We start from the raw sequence: 22,646 nt of genomic DNA on the forward strand, positions 1-22,646 counted from the left end.
GGGCCCAAGCTTCATTAATCACTCTTGTATAAGTTCTTTTCATGGGGAGAGAAATTAAAATCCCAAATTCTAGAAGAGCTCTGTGCATTGGTGGGAGAGATAAAAAAAATCCCCACACCCAAAGATGCACACTGGATACTCTGGATTTCTAGCTTTTTGTTTTGTCAGGTTTTCAGTCCTCACCTGAGGACATGCTTATTGATTTGAGAGAGAGAGGAAGGGAAGGAGAGAGGGGAGAGAAACATCGATGTCAGACATCGGTTGCCACTTGCATGTGCTGCTATGGGGATGAACGCACAGCCCAGGCATTCGCCCTGACTAGAATGGAATCCGAGACCCTTCAGTCTGTGAGATGACACTCCAACCAGCTGAGCCACACCGGCCAGGGCTTGGTCACCTATTAAGGCCTGGCACCAACTATAGTGGGAGCAGAGACATTCAGATTATTTTGTATTCACTAATGGGTCTTTAACCTCAGGAGGAAAAAAACGAGTGTCCACGACACAGGAGGAAGTTTCATCTAAAGACGTGTAGGAGTCTATAAGTGGGCACAGGAGAGCCGCTGGGCTGGCCTGGGCTGGGCTGGCCTGGGCTGGGCTGGGCTGGGCTGGGCTGGGCCGGGCCGGGCCGGGGTCCCCTCCGGCTTGGCCTGGTCTCTGAGACATGGCGTTTTGCCTTTGACTGTTGAAGTGAAACCCATTTGTGATCCTCTTTTAGAACCAGGCTTCTCTAAACTTCTTCCTTCACTGAATTTGCTTCATTAAAAACCTGTTGTTTGGGGAAATGTAACTTTGATGTGGAACAGCATGTGTTTTTAATCCAGCAGGACCTAATTTGGAATCCTGGTTCCATTTTGCTTCGCTGCATGACCTTGAAGTTCATTTATTCACTTAAAAATAGTCCTGTATGGCCTACTCTGGGCCAATTACCATTGCTGGGATGGGGGGTTGGATTAAAGTAGTGGGTGCCAGTCATTGCTCTATTTTCTTCATTTTTAGCCATCAGCAAATTCAGTTGGTTTACTTCAAAAATATATCCAAAATTGGACTGCTTTTCTCCATCACCTCATCTTCTTCTCAGGGTGTTATAATAGGTTTCCGGATTCTGTCCTACCCTCTAATCCTCTGCCTCAATTCATTACCTATGCAGCAGCCAGGGTGATCTTTTATAAATATGCATCAAATTATTCCCTTGCTTAAAGCCCTCCAGTTACACTCAGACGTACTGAGAATCAGATCCAGCATCTCTCCAGGCCCCCTGGGTCACGCATGGTTTGGTTTCCGCTTCCCCTCTGGACTCATTTAGCATCCTTTCTTCCCTCATTTAGTGTGCTTCTGTCACACCGGACTTCCTTCTTCCACTGCAGATATCAAGCTTGTCCTACCCTGGATTCATTATGCCAGTTATGCTCTCTGGCTAGGATAATTTTCCCATACAAGTTTGAATGGCTGGTTCCTTGTTGTTATTCAGATTTTAGTTCAAACACTCTCCCTCCCCTAATCCTGAAGTCACATTCTATCAAATCACTGTGTGTCTCATGCTACTTCTTATTTAGCTCTTAACACAATTTGAAATTATCTTAATTTGTCTACTAGACCGAGCTTCCCAAGAGCAGGAATCGTGCTGTTTCCTTCGTGACTGTGTGTCCAGTGTCTAGAAAAGTTGCTGGCACAGAACAATAAATATTTGTTAAGTTACTTAATTCTCTTGAGCCTCAGTTTCTTACTTGTCACATAGAGTAATAACTGGCTAATAAAATGAAGTTGTATTTAGAATTGAGATAATAAATGTATATGAAGTATAGTGCTTGGTACATAATAAGCCACATCATAGTATGTGATTGTTTTATTGTGATTTAATATAATGTTCACCTCTCCTCTCCCATACTTCTCCAGTACCTGTTCTTGCACCTAATGATCCATCTCGGGCATCATGATGATTTGTCAGTGACAGATGCTTGCCGTTAACCCCTAACTTAGTTCTCTCTTGGCCATGTTTTCCTGTACAGGTCCTGCAGCTGGGCTCGGACATCCTCCCCCAGTACAAGCAAGAGGCACCAAAGACCCCCCCTCACATCATCTTACATTACTGTGTTTTTAAAACCACGTGGGATTGGATCATCTTGATCTTGACCTTCTACACAGCCATCTTGGTCCCTTACAACGTCTCCTTTAAAACCAGGCAGAACAATGTGGCCTGGCTGGTAGTGGACAGCATCGTGGACGTCATCTTTTTGGTGGACATTGTGCTGAATTTTCACACCACCTTTGTCGGACCAGCTGGGGAGGTGATTTCCGACCCCAAACTCATCCGCATGAACTACCTGAAGACGTGGTTTGTGATTGACCTTCTGTCCTGTTTGCCATATGATGTCATCAACGCCTTTGAGAACGTGGATGAGGTTAGTGCCTTTATGGGTGATCCAGGGAAGATTGGTTTTGCTGATGAGATTCCACCACCCCTGGAGGGGAGAGAGAGTCAGGTACATTCCTCAAATCTCAGACCTTGTTGTCATGTTTTTAACGCTGAATTAAATGTGGGTGGTCAACAGAAGAGTAATTGATGGAGGCGGGAACTAGCATGACTGATGTTCGGAACAGAGGGAGCATGCTTGCTAGATATCTTCGCCCACTGTTCTTGCCTTTGGAGGTTCAGAGGTTCTGCATGTCAGTGAATGGTTTGGAAGAGACCAAAGGCTTCCCTCTTCCCCAACGGGGAGCGCATGCCACTGGCTCAAGGGTGGTGGGGCTGCAGAAACAGGCATGCATTGCCACTGCATTGCTGAATCTTTCACTTTCTATGCATTTGTGGAATGTCTACCTATTATGGATTATTCAAATGATGGAGACTTTTCTATCTTCTGTTGCTGACCTTTGGCTGTTTCATTTTAATTAACCCCTAGCAACAAGGATGCTATTTCCCCCTGAGTTTGCTTGCTTATTTATTTACTTATTCTTGTGGGGGGTGGGTAAATGTTGAAAAAGAATGAGTTGTTTCTTTGCTAAACTGAGTTGTCCATACTGTCCTTTGCCCACAATTGCTGAGGTAGTCAGCCTGTGGCTTAGAGCAGTAGTGTTGTTACTGGATTACACTGCTCTGGATCGTTAGTCCTGCGGGCAGTGGAAGGAATTAAAAGAAGATAAATGCCCTGTAAGTGCATTAGAGTCAGGGCATGCTTAAATAGTCAGCGAATGGGCACCTGGAACATGTTGTAGCAGGAAGGGGCTGCTGGGCTGGTTAAAGTGATTTTTTCCTTTGAGAAAGCAAGGATGTCAAGTCATTGCAAAGGAAAATGTCAGATTCTTATCTAGTTTGTGTCCTATGGGAATGGTTCTTCCTTTTCCCTGCTCCTTGGTTGACATTCTAGATGGCTTAAGATAAGGCAGTTTTTCTGGCAAATATTCAGACTCAGGCAGCAGTGGACCCCCATTGCCTGAGGTTACAGAGGGTCCCGGAGGTGTTGATCTGGTTGGGATGATAACTGGATGGGTAATTCAGGATGCCATCTGGAGGCTAAGTCAGGCAAGAGATGCTCCAAGGGTTAAATGGCTAGTGGGATCAGTCTTGGGACAGTTGGAAGGAACAGTCAGCTCCCTGCCAGGATAACAGGGCCTGGCCAGGGACTCCGTGTCTTGCCAGTGACACATGACGCTTCTCTGCCTCCAGACCAGTGCGGCAGGGGGCAAGGACTGGAGCTGCCTCCTCTGGGGGAACCCCGCTACCCACCACTTCTCCTTCCAGGGCAGAGGAGCTGGTATTCAGATGCTCTGGACTCAGAACAAGCCCCGCTTTCATCTGCGCGGTGTGTTTTAATACACTTTAAAATCCCAAGGAATGATTCTCCCGTGGCTTGTGTGGATTTTGTAGGAGGATTAAATGAGTCGAGACTGATCATTTACAAGAGCAAAATCACCCCTAAAGTGAATTTGGGGATTCTTAAATGTGAATTTTAGTACATGTTGGGAATATTATTTTTCTCTGTGAACACACTTCTAGAAAATTGTACGTTAGTGAGGAAAATATGATCATTTTGGCTTAGATAATTCAAATGAATTATCTCAACCTTAAAGAGCTTCTTATACACGCATACGGGAGATGAAATTTAACTTTAAAAAACCACTTGAGTTATTAAATTAAACTTTTTGCTACTTACAGCAATGGCGTTACAGATAAATAGAACAGTTCTTCAGCTTCCACGGGTTCTTATTAAACACTGGCAGAGCTATAAACACATATGTAAATGTGTCGAGATTACCTTGTAGGTTGACTGAGCAGAGAGCTGCTCCCCAGGCACTGTGTTTGTTGGGGTGGAACTTCTTTGTCATTAATTGTGAATACCCCTGACATGGCTTCTGACTTCCAGAGTCATGCAATAGTTTGTAGGTAGTAAAAACATCATTTATCTGTAGCTTTCTAGTTGTCAAAGGGTTTAACATCAAAGCTCTTACTGCCATCTCTTGATCATGAACAATAATATAAATATTAAGGGGCTATAGCTAAGGTTTGCTTCTGCAAATAATTGATTCTGTATTTAGCAATTCATCTTAAAGCTTTGGCTCACATCGGAAATAGTGTCTTTTCATAACAATTGTGGTGGTGTTGGGGAAGATCATCGTGAGGAAGCTGAGTACCCTTGGTGTACCACCTGTTAGGACAGCTGGGAGCCTTGTGCACGTCATGCAGCCTTTCTGGATTACAGTTTTCCTGTCTGCACCTTGGGGATAACACTACCTCACCTGCCTTGAGGCATGGCATTTCGGCGGTTATTTGAGTTCCCCATCAGCTGCAAAGTCTGGTGAGTTCTAAAGTCTCACCTGCACTAGTCTCACCTCCAGACTGATTGTAAAAATGAGAGACCCAGGGCACTGACCCCTACCTGTGGTGGGGTGGGAAGAAGTTGGGATGATATGGGAGCACTTAGCAGGTTATGATAAGTGGACCTACGAGGGAGCCCACAGTGGGACCACAGAGGTCATCTAGTTTCAGCCCTCTGAACTCACAAACAAGGAAGCACACCCAGGGGGAATACGACTCACTTACAATGGCACAGCAAACGCTCATGGTAATAATGAGTCCTTTTCTGACTCTTCTCTATTCTTAAAAGTGGCAGATTTGATCAAAGAGGGCAAGCTCTCCCCTCGGCTTGGGTGTTGTGGAGGGAACTTGGGCCCTGGGTATGGGGAAGTGGGCAGCTGCGTTTTCCCCAAAGCAACTATATTAGTGATGACATGGGCAGCTGAAGATACTCGCCAAGTATCTTCAGGCGCAGTTTTCCAGGCGCAGGCCTTTTTGTCAAAAGGGACAAATAGTGGTCATGAAAAGCTGGTGGGGCTTAGGGGTTGGAGAGGTATTGAAGAGCGCCCCACCTGTCGAGCCTGGATTAGGCCTCGGGAAAATCCCCTCGCTGGAGAATTCTGATTAATGGCTGGGTGGATTCACATTCACCACACGCTATTTTCTCACCATGCTCTGTTGTGGAGTCAGTAGATCTAAGATGGCAGCTTCCTCTGCTCTAGGTCCTTTGTCCGGAGTCTCATTTCTCATAAAAAATACATGGGGCTGCATTCTCTCTGGTGTCCTCTTAAGTATGCCAGTGAGGTTGTGTCCCAGTGGAGACCACCAAAGAAGTGGGGGATGGGGTGTGGTGGCTCTGCCATCTGTGTGTGTGTGTGTGATTGGGGTGTGGGGGTGGGTGTCGGGGTGGAGGGATCGTGAAGTTCAAAGATTAAACCCGCCCACATTGCTGAAGCCAGCAATTGTGAATTCAGCCCCGTGGATATAGCCCATCTCCATGATTTAAGCCATACAAATGATCCCTTTTGGCTCGACTTGTTTCTCTTATGTAGATGGCCTACATGTGCGTCATTCCCCAGTCTGTTGGTAATAATCTGGTTGGAGGCTGTTTGGGAATACGTTTGCATATTATTTAAACTGGGTAGAGGACAAAAGGTCTGGAAACTGGGTGAACTAAAGCTTGGAATGGGTATGCCGAAGCAGAAGCCAAGTGAGGATTATTTTGGCGCTTTGTGGATTATTGGCTGGGTGTGCTTTATGAATTAAAGATGGATTATTACTCACAAATATATCCTTCTCCTATGGAAGTCATATTGCTTATCGCCATTGGCGTGTGGGAGCGCAAACAGGAAAATGGAACCAATCACACTGTCTCCTGAGTCACAACTCTGATGCCCTGGGGCTGGGGGCCAAGAACTGTCTTCTCTCCTTGGCTTTGTAACCTCGGACAGCAGCACCACCAGTTAGTCCTGGTGACAGAGCTGACACTTTCCAAAAGCCCATTCACACAGGGGATGCTCCCCTTACTGTAGAATAGGACGGAGGTGTATGCTGATGAAAAGGTAACCAGCACTGACCACAGTGCTGGACAAAGGAGTCCCGTTATGCAGGATCCCTGCAATACCAGAAGACTTCAGAGCATACAGGCATTAGGTGGATCATAGAAGACTTTCTGGGAAATTAAAAAAAAAAACAATAAAAAGCCTGTTTAGGAAGGTGTTAACAGAGGGGTAGAACCCTGACGGGTGGGGAAAGGAAAAGGATCACAGGAGACCTGGAAAAACGACACTCAAGGCATTGTCTGTGGGGCTGGGGGAAACTTTCTGCGGTTAAATCTTTATTTGTGAAGTAAGACAAATGTTAGTGAAACATTGTCTAGTCACTGGTTAGTGACTCTCTTAATTCCAGGGAAACTCTCAAAGGGCGATAGGGGGGTCCCTGATCTGGCTCTAATCGGCAGTCCGTGCCCGAGCTGTGCAGACGTCTTCTGATTTCCTCCTATACTGTCACGTGATGTTTCACTCTGGAGGCCACATGTTGGCGCCCACGGAAGAGTGCTGCAGTTTTCAGAGGGAAAATATTTGGCTTCAAGGATGTGCTCCCCAGTGAAGCCAGACTAATGGGTAAATTTGAGAGCCTCTGAATCTTTAGAAAAAGAATTTTTTCCCTTCCGTTTTTCACTAAGAATTTCACAAAACAATTTTTTCCCTTCCGTTTTTCCTAAGAATTTAGAAAATACCGAGGAAGGAATAAAGATTGCCTATAATTCATCTTATTTTGGCATAGAGTAAGTCCTCACTTAACATTTTCCATGGGTTCTATGACGTGATGTCTAAAAGTGAAATGATGCATAAAAAACGATTGTACCACAGGCTATGGATACAAACAAGAGCTGAGCTCCTGTGGCATCTCATCGATGTTATTATGAAATGATATTGAACAAAATGATGTTATTTGAGGACCTGCTACATATCGTTTCCAATTTTTTTTCTTGGAATGTGTGCATATATAGTTTACATGTATTTTATTAAAATGGGATTGTACTGTATATAGTGTACTGTATATAAAGTAACCCACTTTATTGTCTAAACAATAAGTTTCATGGCATTCAATATTCCTTTAAAACATGAATTTAAATGATAGTCCATTGTAAAGACATATTAATTTTGTGTTTGTATAATTTCCTTTTTAAACGACTTTTAAAATTATAATAGTGCCATAGAGAATATCTTTACAGATAAATCTGTGTCACATTCCTGATCATTTTTTAAATTGTGCAGTGTAACATATGCATAAAAGTGCTCAAAACAGAAATAGGCTTCTCAGTGAATCCTTCCAAGGCAAACAGCTACACGGCCACCATCTAAGTTAAGAAACAGAACATGACCAACCCCTGAGGAATTTCTCCTCTCCCGCCATAACCTTTCCCTTCCCCTGCCCCGAAGTAGCCATTGCCCTTGCTTACAGACAAGAAATGGAACAATACTGTATCCCTTTATGTTGCCTTATTTTGTCCAGCACTACTTTGAAGAGATCCATATATGTGTTTGACTGTATCAGTAGTTCTCTCATCATTGCAGGTAACTTATTGTATGAATGTGCTTCAATTTATTACCTTGATCTACTGCTGGTGTTCATTTATCTTATGTTTTTATTTAATGAATATTTTGCAAACTCTTAGTATAGTCATTTCTGTTGGAAAGAGCAGAATGTTGGGGTCATTAGGTGTTACAGGTATTATTTAGTAAATACTGCCGAATAGTTGCCCAAAGTGGTTGTCCTAAGTGGTTGGAACGTATGAGAATTCTCCTGCTTTGAGTTCCTGTTAACATTAGCATTTTCAGTTTGTTAAACTCTAGCTAATCTAATGAGTTTATAGTTGTTTCTCACGGTAGTTTTGATTTGTATTTTTCTAATGCCTAAAGAGGTTTGCAAGTTTTTATACATTTTTTGGGGGGGGGGTGGTCATTCCTTTTTTCTTTTGTGAAGTGCCTGCTTAGTCTTTTTCCATTTAACAAAATTTACTCGGGAAGTTTTCTAGCTTGTCTGGCTATGAGCCCTCTGTGCATTATTTATGTGCTGTAAATATTTTTCTACTGTAACTCTTAATTTTATTAGAGCAATTTATCTATCTTTTTATTTTGTGTCTTTTTTAAATTTCATACTCCCAGTTTAATGAAGGTATTTTTCTATATTATATTCCATACGTTTTTTTTGTTTACACTTAGATCTACACTCCACTTGGAACTGATTATTATGTATGGAATAAGATGAAGACCAAGTTCAATATTTTGTCCATGTGGGCGTGGTTATCTGGTCGACCTAAGGCCACTCATTTGAGAATACCTTCGTTTCTTCAATTGCCTGCAGTCCAGTCTTCCACGTGTCAAGTGCCTATGTAGGCACGGGCCTTTTTCTAGAGTCAGTTCTTTTCATTGATTTATTTGTCTATTCCTACACCAATATCACATTGTGTTAATTAATGTAGTTTTGTAATGAGTTTTAACACTAGTTTTATTTCTTCCTTAAATATTTGGTAGAATTTAACAGTGAGGCAATCCGGGCCTGGGCTTTTCTCTTTTGGGGAGCTTTTCAACTTACGGATTTAATGATTTTTACAATCAAAGACCCATTCAAATTTTCTTTTACTTCTGGAGTCAGTTTTTATAAACCACATTTTCCTAAGAATTTTGCTGTTGCATTTAAAATTTTAAAGTTATTAATGTACGGTTGTTAATAAATAATATCCCTTTATCCTTTAACGTCTGTAGGATGTGTAGTGGTGCGGTCCCTGTTCTCACTCCTGGTTCCTGACATCTTGCTATTGGTTCCTTTTCGTCCCACCTGTTCTTTGTTTTTCTTTTCTCTCACTTCCTACATTCTTTGGGTAAAAGGTGAAAGATTTATGCTATCTGACGAGAAACCAGAGTATACTGCATTTTGGGGATTGATAAGTTTGTATTATTCCAACCCCCTTACATTAACTTTCTGTTTTTCTTTTCTATTCTTTCAGTGGGTGCTCTGCAAAATACAACATGTGTTTTTCTAATTCTGTTATAAATTAGTACCCGTGCATCTTCTCAGATGTTGCAAGGCTTTTAGAACACCTTAAATCCTTGTTTATTCTATTTGTATTTTTTCATTGTTGTTGTATGTAGCCAGCACTAATTTATGTCTGTTATTTCTTTTCTTGTTCCTCAGCCTTTCCAGTCTCCTGGCTTCCATTTGGAAAGTTCTTCCTTCTGCCAGGAGAGCACACTTTAGTACTCACTGCAGTTTATCAGAGACAAATTCTCTTGAGTTTTGTCTTTCTGCAAATATCTTTATTTTGCTTTAATTCTGGAAAGATGTTTGCACAGGATATTGAATTCTAGATTGGAAATTATTTTCTTTTGGTTATTTGAATTTATTTTTCCCTAATCATCTGACTTCTATTATTGTGCCTGTGTGTGTGTGCGCGCGCTCTTGGTCTAATTGTTTCACTGTAGAAGTTCAGCTCTTGGTCTAATTGTTTCATTGTAGAAGTTCTGTCTTCTTTTCCTTTGGCTGCTTTTAAGATACTTTCTTTTTCTTTTCTTCCATCTCCCCTCTCCTGCCCTCCCCTCCCCTAGAAAGCACCTGGTAAGAAAGAAAGGGAAATAAATATTGGACAGACAATTAGCAGTCTTGGTTATAATAACAAATATTTTTTTAAAGATTTTATTTATTTTTTAGAGAGGGAAGGAAGGGAGAAAGAGAGAGAGAGAGAAACATCAATGTGCAGTTGCTGGGGGTCATGGCCTGCAACCCAGGCATGTACCCTGACTGGGAACCGAACCTGCGACACTTGGGTTTGCAGCCCGCGCTCAATCCACTGAGCTACGTCAGCCAGGGCCCCAATAACAAATATTTTTTGAGGACTTCATAAGTGTTTAATAAATGCTAAATATTTTACACATCTTATTTTTTGAACTTTCACAGGAATCTTATGAATTTGGCATACCTTCATCCCATTTTACATATGAAGACATTGAGGCTCAGAGAGGCTGGTCATTTGCCCAAGGTAGCACTGCTGGTAATCTTTGAGTAGGATGTTAATAAGGCTTGTTTGAGTCTAGAATACACTTTCAACCAGGATGCTATGTATCTAGTAGCATCTGCTAACTCATAAATGGAGAGCAGGATGACAGGCGGGGGGCAGGGGGAATAATAGGTTAGAGGGTGGAGGGATTGAGCAAGCAGGAAAAAGGACTCATGGACATGGACAACAGCGTGGTGATTCTTGGGGAGATGAGAGTATAAGGGGACTGGATGGTAATGGGAAAAATACAATGAAGATTAAATTTTTTTAAAAAAGAAATGTTAGGGAGAAGCCCAAGTGTGAAGAGATTTGATTGTAAAAAGTAAGAGTTTAGACTATCCCCAGCCCCATATTGCCTGTAAGTGGTTTGGATGATGTGTGTGTGCTAGCCAGATCCGTTGACTTTGCGCTATGGGTTTCTTCTCCCTCTTGTTGAACCTTGTGCTTTTCCCAGTGAGAACTTGGAAAGAGCCCCATCCTTTAAGACCCTAGAGAGATGGCACCTTCTTCATGAAGACTCTTCCAGGCAAATGTGGTCACTTCCTTTTGTGCATTATGACAATATTCTATGCACACACAAACCAAAATATATTTGTGCTATAGTGGTGTACTCTTATTACATGATGAATTATATTCATACCCAATTTGACTGGAGAAAAGGGATTGTGTCTTGTTCCTTTGTGATACGTGGCACTTAGCAGTTACTGTGCATAGTAGGCATTCACACGTTGGCAGAATGAGGAAAGCAATAAAAGAGTGAATCAAATTCAGGATAGTAAGGAAAAAATGAAGGCTGCAGAAAGTATGTTTTTATTTTAAGTAAAATGCTGAACAATTCATGGGTGTGATTGCTACCAGATGTTCACGAGCAGATACCTGGTATGCTTACAGGGGAATGTTGGCAAGTCTGTATTTTGAGTTAATTAAAATTTGCTTTAAATTATTTTATTGCCTTTTAGAGTTTGGAAGAGATTTTTTCCCTTAGTACTTTAGAAGAGATTTTCTTCCCCAATACTAAGGTAATTGCTTAATATCCATGCAGTGTTCTATTCTGCTTATTTTCATTTTTGAATCTCACAAACCCCCTCTAAATACACATTTTTATATGTATTACCTTCAGACTGTTGATGGAATCCAAGGCACAGAGAGGTTGTTGCTGTTGCTGGAAACCACATAGCTAGTGAGTGATAGAACAAACCTTGTCTTCTCAATTGACATTCTAGAATTATTGAATGTTTGGATGATGATTTACTTAACCTTGAGTTCACCATACACTAATAGGCTCAATTTACCTTATATAAGATTGTAACTTGTGTTGGAATAACCCAGCCCACACCAGCAACAGCTTGCTATGACCACAATATATAGAAAAGGTAGTCCAAATAATTTGGCAGCTATACTAAAGGGTTTTGAGAATTAAAACTTCTCAGGGAATTAGTGTAGATATATTCCTACATGTGCTCTGTGGATAAGACATAATAGGGTTTGAAGATTCCTGAAGTGTATTCCAAAGTGTTGGTTTTGTAAGAACTGAAGTCTGTCTTCCTTTAAGAAGTAGTTTTTCTCTGTGTGCTGCCACTTTCTTAATATATGGAAAGTTTTTGAGAGCAAGGATGGTGTTTATTAGTTTACTACACGAGTGTCACTGCCCACATATTGGAAATTCCTTTAGGGTGAATGAGAACCCCCTAGTAGAGTGATATGAGATGATCAAGAAAAGTCCCTGACAGGTATTGTCTCTCCCACGGACAACACCTTGATTTGTTTTGCTCCTTGTTATTTGTTATCTGTTTTCATATTAAGCAAAGTAACCTAAATCAAATAGTGTGAGTTTCCAATAGTTATAACTCCGGGAGTAGCCATGGGGGGCCGATTGCATGTAAACTTCGGTGACCAGAGAGGAGTGTCCACTGTTAGGTGCTGTGTTGGGTGAGAGCTTCGCCCGGAGTTCCCAAAAGTGTGGCCTGCCTCACGAGGATGGCAATGCAAGAGATGACGTAACGGTCCCGTGGACCGATGGTTCAAAAATGGACCCACGAAAGTAGTGCAAGTAGTGAGTGTCGATTTTGATGTGTTGAAAACAGATCATGAGATCCATTTGGGGCTTTGTAGGAAACACAGATGAAACCTCAGTAAGGAGAAACATAAAGAAAAAAAGAGAAAATAGTAGAAATCAATAGAGGACACTTCCTTTTTTATTTACATTGTTATATAACTAGATTTCTTTGAAATGGATGTATAAAAATAAAAAGATTTTGTTTGAATAGAAAAAGCACTTACCAGCATGGCAATGCTTAGAGGAAAGAATGGGGCCTTACGAATAATGTCCTTTTAAATGCTTTACTAGGACAGATGAGGTAGTAACTATGAGCGTGTGCTGTGCTCCTTGGGAAGGGGTATGGCAGCAGCATACTGCGTCAGCTCCATTCATTCACTGCTTGTCGACTGGACAGCACCAGAAAGAGAGCTCTGTGTTCAGTGCTTTGGGGACTTTTACAGAAATATCATTTCTTCAGGCCGAGGGTTTTGAGCCCAGTCTGATGATGAAACACCTTTGTTGTGCCATGTATAATACACACTTTTGCCCAAGGTTTTGAGGGAAAAATAAGGATGTGCATTTTACATGGGTAGTACCTGAAATACCTTATATCTGTTCCTGGGTTTTATAATTATTTGTTACATAGAATTTCTTGGATCATAATATGTTCAAAAGTAAATGCTAAAATTGCTTCATAAAAAAGTATCTAAATATAAATAAATAAATAAATTGCATTAAAAATTAAAAGTTTTTTTCCTGAAAGTTTTCTTTTCCTGAAAGTAAAAAAAGTATCTAAATATAAATAAATAAATATATAAATAAATTGCATTAAATTGAATTAAAAATTAAGTTTTCTTTCCTGAAAGTTTGGGACAAAAATCTGGGTCCCAAATCTGAGTGCTCATTGTACATGGAAAATATGGTAGCCAATGGTCTGTTTGCCCCTGTGTCTTCCTAGCCGTGTACCTTGGACACTTCCATTATCTCTAAACCTGGGTGTTCTTATCTTCAATGAGGGCAGTATTGCCAGGTGTTGTGGGGATTAAATTAGGTAAAGTATGTAGACCAGTGCAGCGCCTGAAACAGTGCTAGCACTTAATAACTTGTACTGCTACTATTATTGTTGTTGTTAGCCCAGGAAATGATCTAAAAATCGATTACTAACCTCACAGAGATACTTGGCCTGGGAAGAATTGTTAGTGGGAAGCTTATCTTTATTTCTGAGGATATGTATAACCTTGAACCACCTGATGACCATTCAGACTCTGTCCCTCGTGGAGCCTTGGCTAAAAACGAGAGGCCCCGATCACAGAAGAGATTTCACAGAGAGTCATCTCCAGAGTCCAGAGCAGAACAGCCATGCTGGGGACTCGGTCTGCTTGCTGGTTTTGAGTACAACCAACTGCACTTTAAAATCACCGAGCCTGCCTGTTCAAAATACACATCCCCAGTTTACTGAATCTAAGTTCCGAAACTCCTGCCTTCAACATTCTCCTCAGCTGCTCTTCCTTTGGCAGCCCAGCTCCTGACTAGCATTTGAAGTCACCTCAGACCATTTGGAAACTTTCTTGTTGGGCTGGCAGTAGCTTCGCTGGTAGTCCAGGCCTTATCTGCGTATCCCCTGTTTTCCGGGATCTCGGAATGTCTTTGGACATTGACCTACTGGCTATCTGGACCCCCCTCCTCTCTCACAGCTATGCCATCTCTGAGTTCTTAAAGTTACACCATCTCTCCAATTTAAATCAACATTTACTGAGTTCCAGAAAGGCAAAGTGTGCAATCAAAGCAAATGAATGCTTGCTCCCTTTGTTCTTTGTGCATTCTTGCACACATCTCTTTGTACTATAGCAATAATAATAATTATACCATAAAAAAAGCTACTATTTATTGGGCACTTACCATGTGCCAGGCATATACTTGGGCTACTTTGTGTTTATCATTCAATTTTATTTTATCTTTATAACTCAATGAAGGAGGCTTATGACCATTTAAAATATTTATTTTTAGCAAGAGAGGAAGGGAGGGAGAAAGAGGGAGAGAAACCCATTTGTGAGAAAAACATTGATCGCCCTGACTGGGGACTGAACCTGCAACCCAGGCATGTGCCCCGAGCAGGAATTGAACTCGTGACCTTTTGTTTTGCGGGACAACCCCCAACCACCTGAGCCACATCAGTCAGGGCTTATTCCTATTTTATAGGAGAGGAGATTGAGGCTTAGAGTGAGTTTGCTAAGGAGTGAAGCTGACATCCTCACAGTTGGACTTCAAAGTTCTGTTCTCCGCCACTTCGTGGATCCAGGGGTTGCTATTTGCATCAACTTCTGCTGGTAGCCCAGGGAGATTTGAACCTCTAGTTCCCCCAGAACCTCTTACATGTGTTAAGTGCACCCTGAAGGTGGGGTAAGTAAGTGAGTGGGTGCAGATGCATGTGGAAAGTGCTCTGAGAGCCCAGAGAGAGGAGCTGTGAGATGGGCACCGTGGGAGATTTCACGAAGGAGGTGGCAGATGGGCTGACAGGGAGACGGGCCTTGAGGGAGATGTCTTATTTTGACAGATGACACTGTGACCTAGCAGGTTTCTCTGCTGTCATGGTTAGGATGGTTCTGAACTGGGATGCCGACAGTCCACTGAGGACTTGGATGTCATAACGAATCCGAGTGGCTTGGCCCACTTTTGATATCTGTGTATATGATTTAGCTAATATTGGTAATAGGCTTCCTTGAGCCATAGTTTAGTAAATGGAGTATAAAATGTGGAAAATGTGTAAAGATGTTTAGATTTTCCAGACTTTCACAGGAGACAGAGGTGGAAACAGGTGTTTCAGTGTAAAAGATGGCTATTTTAAAAGACTGCCTGTGTTTGTTGAGGGTTGCCAGAAATGGATCTTTTCTTTTTCAGCCCAGAAGAAGTTTATTGTATCTTTTAAAAAAGATTTTATGTATTTGTTTTTAGAGAGAAGGGAAGGGAGGGAGAGAGGGAGAGAAACATCAGTGTGTGGTTGCCTCTTATGCGCCCCCTACTGGGGACCTGGCTTGCAACTCAGGCATGTGTCCTAACTGGGAATTCGACTTGTGACCCTTTGGTTTACAGGCCGGTGCTCAACCCACTGAGCCACACCAACCAGGGCCACTGTGTCTTTAAGACACTACATTGTAGGCTCCTCTCCCAGAGAAGGGTCTTTCAGACAGGGAGCCATTCTCCAGGTGAGTTGCTCATTTGTCATTTTCAGAGGCAGGTAGACTCTTTCTCTTGGATTTCTCAAACTCCTGGATCCCCCATGTATAGACAAGATAAAATGCTGGTTTGTGGTCTGCAAAAGATGGGAGCCTGAATGCAGGGCAGCAGGTTGGCGATGCCCTTGCTGAAGCAGTGTGGAAAGGCACACTCCTCCAAGGGTGACAAACCAGATGATCACATGCCATACTCTGGCCAGCTTCCCACACCCACAGCCCATGGTGGCAGTGGCGCCTCCACAGTCGTGGGATCCATGGGCCTTTTTCTACTGCTTCTGGTAGGATCCCAGAAGTAGTGTATCTTGAAGTGTGCCTCAGAGAGGGACCAAGAATGCCAAAAATGAGAAAGTGTTATCCAGAAGAAGGGAGTATTAGGAGGTGGGCCGGGAAAACCCATACAGCCAAGGCCTGGAGGTATTAACACATGTGGTGTGTTCAGGGCATGGGAGCTGCCCTGTAGGGGCTGGAGCACAGTGTGTGAGGGAGGAAGTGGGAGATGTGGCTTGAGAGGGAGGGTGAGGCCGGGTTGTAGAAGGCTCAGAGTTCAGGGTACCCTTTCGATGGTGGTACACACCTATTCATCCATTCGTCCTAGGCCTTAACTCCAGCATGAGGGATTGCTTTTACATCATCTTATCCAGTAGGGACCAAAGTAAGGGCCTTTGGGGAACATTCCACATAGCTATCTTGCCTGTTTTCCCATAATCCATGTTGGTACAGCAGCACATGGATTGTCCAAGTTATGGTGGAGTTCCAACTAAACTCCACATTATAATGCTTTAGCACTTCACATTTTTTCCTATAGCTTTTTTTCTATATGAATTCTATTTTTTATTCTTTTTTTATTGTTGTTCAGTTACAGTTATCCTGCCTTTTTCCTCATTGCTTTCCCCTACCCCGCCCACCACAACTCCCACAAACAATCCCCCCGCTGTCCATGAGTCCTCTATTCGTGTTCCTTTGCTTAGCCTTTCCTCTTCTTTCCCCCATTACCCCCTGCTCTATCGTCACTGTCAGTTTATTCTTCATTTCTAAGTTCCCTGGTTCTATTTTGCTCATTTGTTTGTTTTGTTCATTAGGTTCCACTTATAGGTGACATCATATGGTATTTGTCTTTCACCACCTGACTTATTTTGTTTAGCATAAAATTCTCTCTAGTTCCATCCATGCTGTCGTGAAGGGTAGGAATTCCTTCTTTCTTTCTGCTGCATAGTATTCCACTGTGTAAATGTACTACAGTTTTATGATACACTCATTTACTGATTGGCACTTAGGTTGCTTCCAGCATTTGACTACTGTAAATTGTGCTGCTATGAACATTGGGGCACATAGGTTCTTTTGAGTTGGTGATTCAGGATTCTTAGGGTATAGTCCCAGCAGTGGGTTCGCTGGATCAAAAGGCAGTTCCATCTTTAGTTTTTAGGAAATTCCATACTGTTTTCCACAGTGGCTGCACCAGTCTGCATTCCCACTAACAGTGTCCTAGGGTTCTCTTTTGTCCACAACCTTGCCAGCACTTGTTTGTTTGTTGATTTATTAATGATGGTCATTCTGTTCGGTGTGTAGAGGTATCTCATTGTGGTTTTAATCTGCATCTCTTTGATGGCAAGTGATGTTGAGCATTCTTTATATGTCTCTGGGCCCTCTGTATGTCCTATTTGGAGGAGTGTCTGTTCAGGTCCTTTGCCCATTTTTTTAATTGGTCTTCCTGGTGTGGTGTTGTGTGACTTCTTTATATATTTTGGAGCTCAGACCCTTGTCTCACATACCATTGGCAAATATGTTTTTCCATTTGGTTGGTTCCCTTCCATTTTGTTGATGTTTTCTTTAGCTGTGTAGAAGCTTTTTAGTTTGATGTATTCCTATTTATTTATTCTTTCCTTTTTATCTCTTGCCATAGGGGATATATAGGTGAAAATATTACTGTGTGGGATACCTGAAATTATTCTGCTTATGTTTTCTTCTAGAACTTTTAACTTTTATGGTGTCATGACTTATATGTAAGTCTCTTATCCACCTTGAGTTTATTTTGGTGTATGGGGTAAGTTGGTACTCCACCAAAAAAATACTTAACCTCATAAACGAATTTGGCAAAACAGTGGAATACAAAGTCAACATTCAGATATCAAAGGCATTTTTGTACACCAACAATAAACTATCCGAGACAGAAATTAGGGGGAAATCCCATTTATTATAGCAACAGGAAGAATAAAATAGTTCTGAATAAACTTAACCAAGAAGATGAAAGACCTGTACTCAGAAAACTTAAGTTAAGTTTTAGGTTTAAGTTAGTTAAGGAAGACACACAAATGGAAGCATATACCATGTTCATGGATTGGAAGAATTAACACCATTAAAATGTCCACACTACCCAAAGCAATCTATAGATTCAATGAAATCCCTATCAAAATACCAACGAGATACTTCATTTTTGATTTATCATAATCAAAATAGATGGAAGATTGATCACGGAAGCAATTACAGTTATCACTGCTCCTAATACGTGTTTGGCACTCCTCCCATGGTCCGTAAACTGTATCACTTTGACTCCTCACAGTTAGGCAGGGTGGCTGTCACTTCTGTTTTGTTGACGAGGAAACCAAGGCTGAGAAAGGTTAAGTAACTTACTCTCAACTCACAAAGCCTCCTAAGGATGGAACCAAGTTTCGCGACCGCATTTGCCTAACTAACAAGTCCTTGTTCTTTCCACAAGCTGTGCTGCTGCCCCCGCTTCCTGGTGGGGGACTGAAGTCCAGAGAGGGTACCTCGCCTAGGGCCACACTTGGAGTGGCGAAACAGCAGCACGTCCATGGTACTGCAAATCTTTCCTTGACCTGTGAGCACCCTGCTGGTTGCCAGATTTCCCTAGAATAACTTAGTATAACGTGAGTCCGTGGCCAGCTGGCCACTCTAGAATATTGCAATATTCTTTCTTCTTCATTTGCTTCAAGGATCTACAGTCTTCCTCCCTCAATAGTTAGGACTCAAAGCTCCTCTTGGTGGCAACTTAGTTATCATAGCCCCTTCTCCTATTTACCATTGAATTCACTCTTACTCGCTGTGTACATTTCCAGAAACAGGCCATTTGTAAAGGGCACTCTGACAAGGCTGTAATTCCAGCCTGGTCTGGGAAAGCTGCTGTAATTAGTTACATGTTGGCATTAGCTGAATTGAATACAATCCATCATGCTTATTGGGTGGTGGTGGGGGAGGTTTGCACCCTGAAGAATCAGCAAGAAAGATGCATTAAATATAAACGTGCCGAGCATTTCCCCAGGCAGCGGAACATCCAGAGTAGGGCCGCGTGTTCCTTAGACACAGCTTCTTTGTGATGATGGCACAGGAGAAATAGCAGGACTGGGGGGAGGGAGAGCACTTAGAAGCTTTAAAAATAAATTCAGTTGGTTACAAAGTGCCCCTTGTAAAAATCAAACAATAAAGTGTGAGAGTGGAACCAAGGGTAATTGACTCTTTAGGTGAGAAGGAGTTGTCTCCAAGCTCAGGTGTCATAATGCCCCTGGGCTACCCTAGTCACTCGATGGCTGTCACAGCATTTGGGGACTTGGACTGTGTTCAGTCTCCTGAAGTGCTCCATATAAGATACTCTAGATCATAATTACTTTTCAGGGTTTTTTTTTTTTCATTTTTGTTCCTCAGTATCAAAGGAGACCTTTGCTAATAGCCTGATGTTAAGAGGCACTAGGGCTTATGCAGTATATGGCTCTGTCCACTTGATATTTTGAGGGTGTGTCCTTAGAGATAGCACTGCTGTGGCTGGCTCCAGAGATGTCAGAAGCAACCCAGTGTGTAAGAAGCTACATGAATAGACTGTAACATTGGGTTTGTTTGTATATGTACCTGCAGGAAAACCAATGTCAGCTCATGGCTATAACAAGAAAATCCACAAATTGTTTTTTTCATTTTAAATAATTTTAAAGTTTTCAATTACAGTGGACATACAGTATTATATTAGTTTTTGGAGTATATGGTAATGATTAGACAGTATGTAACTCACTAAGTGATCACTCTGATACATCTAGTATGCCTCTGACACTGTACCTAGTGTTACAGTATCATCGACTATATTCCCTGTGCTGTACTTTACAGCTCTGTGACTATTCTGTAACTACCAACTTGTACTTCTTAATTCCTGCACCTCCTCTCTCATGTCATATGGCAACCATCGAAATGTCTCTGTCTATGAGTCTGTTTCTGTTCTGCTGTTCATTTAGTTTGTTTTTTCAGATTCCACATGTAAGTGAAATCGCATGGCATCTGTCTTCCTTTGTCTGACTTATTTCACTCAGCATAGTGCCCCCTAGGTCCATCCACGCTGTTGCAGGTGGCAAGATTTCCTTCTTTTTTATAGCTGAAGCATTGTATGTGTGCACTGCTTCTTTATCCACTTTTCTATTGATGGACACTTCGGTTTGTTTCATATCTTGGCTATTGTAAATAATGCTGCAATGAACATAGGGATGCATATGCCTTTTTGATTTAGTGTATTGGGTTTCTTCAGATAAATACCCAGAAGTGAAATTGCTGGGTCCTCCTTCCATGTCTCTGGTTATATAGCCTTTGTTTTAAAGCCTGTTTTGTCTGGTACAAGTATTGCCATCCCAGCTTTTTTTGTTTGTTTGTTTCCATTTTCATGAAATATCTCTTGCCATCCCTTTACTTTCAGTCTGTGTAGGTCTTTCCATCCAAAGTGAGTTGGGTGTAGAGAGCATATGGGAGGGTCTTATTTTCTTACTCATTTAGCCTCCATATGTCTTTTGATTGAAATAGTTAATCCATTTGATTTTAAATTAATTGTCAATAGATGTGTATTTATTGTCATTTTATTATTCATATTTTTAATCTTTTTTCTTCTTCTTAAAGAAGACCCTTTAACATTTCATATAATACTAGTTTGGTGGTAATGAATTCCTTTAACTTTTTCTTGTCTGGGACCTTGGTTGTAGGTTGTTGTTTTTCATCACTTTGAGTATTTCTTGTCAATCTCTTTTGGCCTGCAAAGTTTCTGTTGAGAAAGCAGTTGAAAGTCTTATGAGAGCTCCCTTGTATATATAACTGTCTGCTTTTCTCTTGCTGCTCTTAAGATTCTTTCTTTGTCTTTAACCTTTTTGCATTTTAATTATGATGTGTCTTGCTGTGGGCCTTTTTGGGTTCAACTTGTTTGGAACTCTCTTATGCTTCCTGAACTTGTATGTTTATTTCCCTCACCAGGTTAGGGAAGTTTTTTGTCATCATTTTTTCACATAGGTTTTTGATTCATTGCCTTCTTCTCTTTCCAGCACCCCCATCATGCCAATGTTGGTACGCTTGAAGTTGTCTCAGAGGCTACTTATACTATCGTTATTTTAATGGATTCTTTTTTGTTTTGCTGTTCTGATTGAGTGCCTTTTGCTTTATCTTCCAAATCTTTGATTTGATCCTATGCCTCATCTCCTCCACTTGATTTTTTGTAATGTATTTTTCATTGCAGATGATGTTTTCTTCATTTCTGACTGTTTATGTTTTCTAGTTCCATTTTTATGTCTCCTGTCTCTTTGTTGAAGTTCTCATTAATTTTATCTACTCTTCCCCCGTTCACTGACCATCCTTATCATCAGTGGTTTGAACTGTGCATCTGGTAGACTGCTTGTCTCCATTTTGTTCAGTTCTTTTCCTAGAGTTTTGTTCTATACTTTCCTTGGAGACATGTGTCTTTGTCTCCTCATTTTTGTTTGTTGTCTCCCTGTGTTCATTTCTATGTATTAGGTAGAGCTTCTATATCTCCTGGGTTTTATAGAGTAACCTTATATAGTAGGTGTCCTATAGGGTCCAGTGACACAGCTTCCTTGATCATCTGAGCTGGGCACTGCAGGTGCGGCGCCCCCTGTGTGGACCGTGCACACACTCCTGTTGTAGTTGAGCCTTGATTGCTGTTGGCACCTCAGTGGGAACTGAAGTTAGTCCTGCCTCATGGGGTTGGCCCCTGCATAGCTGATTCTCCACAGTGGTCACAGCCAGTCCTCCGAGCCAATTGGCCTGAAGGTAAATCCCTGCTGATCCTGCCCCTTGCATGCATTGATTGTGGAGGTGGTTGGGTGGTGCTTCAACATGTTCTGAAGCTGCCCCCTGGGTTCGCTGGCTCTGGTGCCTCCTGGGAAGTGCAGGCCAAGGTCAGCTACCATCTGTGCTCTGCCCAGGGCCACCTGACATGAGTTACAAAGTCATCTGCAGATGGCTGCTACTTGTGTTGGGCTTGGAGGTGCCCAGGAGAGGCCAAGTTGCGTGGGATAGCCCTCTTGATTTTTAACTGCCACATGTGAGTGTGGGACCAGCCTATTCTGTGTCTTGACCTCTCCTAACAGTGGTTTCTTGTTTATAGTCTTAGTTGTAGGACTTCAGTTCAGCTGTATTTTAGGTGGTTCTGAATGATGGTTGTTCTGTAGTGTAGTTGTAATTCTGATGTGGCAGTAGGCGGATTTGAGTACCACATTTACCTACAGCACCATCTTGACAAAAATCTCCACAGACTGGTTTTAATGTCTACTTCTTTTCAGAATATTAGTATTTGGTGTCTTTTACCTTTATTGTGCTTCATAAACACATTGCAGATCTGTCACATTTCACCCACTGCACAGGTTAATGTCTCTAGGGGGTCCCAGGCTTAGGAACATGTGACCCTTGTGGAGAGCAGATGCATTGCAAAAGCACAAAGCTTGGCCCTACTTCACTTTCTTTTGCCACAGATGGGCTGCCCGTGATTACAGGCTCACTTACAGAGGGTGTGAAAATTCCACTGCTTGGCCCAACTCATTCTTGGAAAAGCCACCTATGATGTATAGCAGTAACACCATTTTTGCATGGAAAGGAAGAAGTAAAAAGAAAGAGCTACCTAGTTTTCTTTTCTTGTTGGACAACATGCTACATGTATTCTGCCTCTCCCTTTGTTGTAGATAAAACCTAAGGAGATACAGTGACCATCTTGTGTTTTCATCCTACTAAGCGTGCCAGTCTCCAGGCATGACAG

General features: G+C 41.9%; 1 protein-coding gene across 2 annotated transcripts in view; it reads left to right on the forward strand.

Annotated features, from left to right (window-relative positions):
- Positions 1-22,646, forward strand: part of KCNH1 (potassium voltage-gated channel subfamily H member 1) — a 318,994-nt gene that overhangs the window by 78,734 nt on the left and 217,614 nt on the right. Inside the window, exon 6 of one of the 2 annotated variants that reach the window (XM_045838602.1) lies at positions 2,009-2,482. In XM_045838602.1, the coding sequence (XP_045694558.1) occupies positions 2,009-2,482 (474 nt within the window). The remainder of the gene's footprint in view (positions 1-2,008; positions 2,483-22,646) is intronic. The other variant, XM_045838604.1, reaches the window with a different exon arrangement.

This window comes from Phyllostomus hastatus, unplaced genomic scaffold (assembly GCF_019186645.2).
Source record: "Phyllostomus hastatus isolate PE091 unplaced genomic scaffold, TTU_PhHast_1.1 phas_contig_283, whole genome shotgun sequence".
NCBI lineage: Eukaryota > Metazoa > Chordata > Mammalia > Chiroptera > Phyllostomidae > Phyllostomus > Phyllostomus hastatus.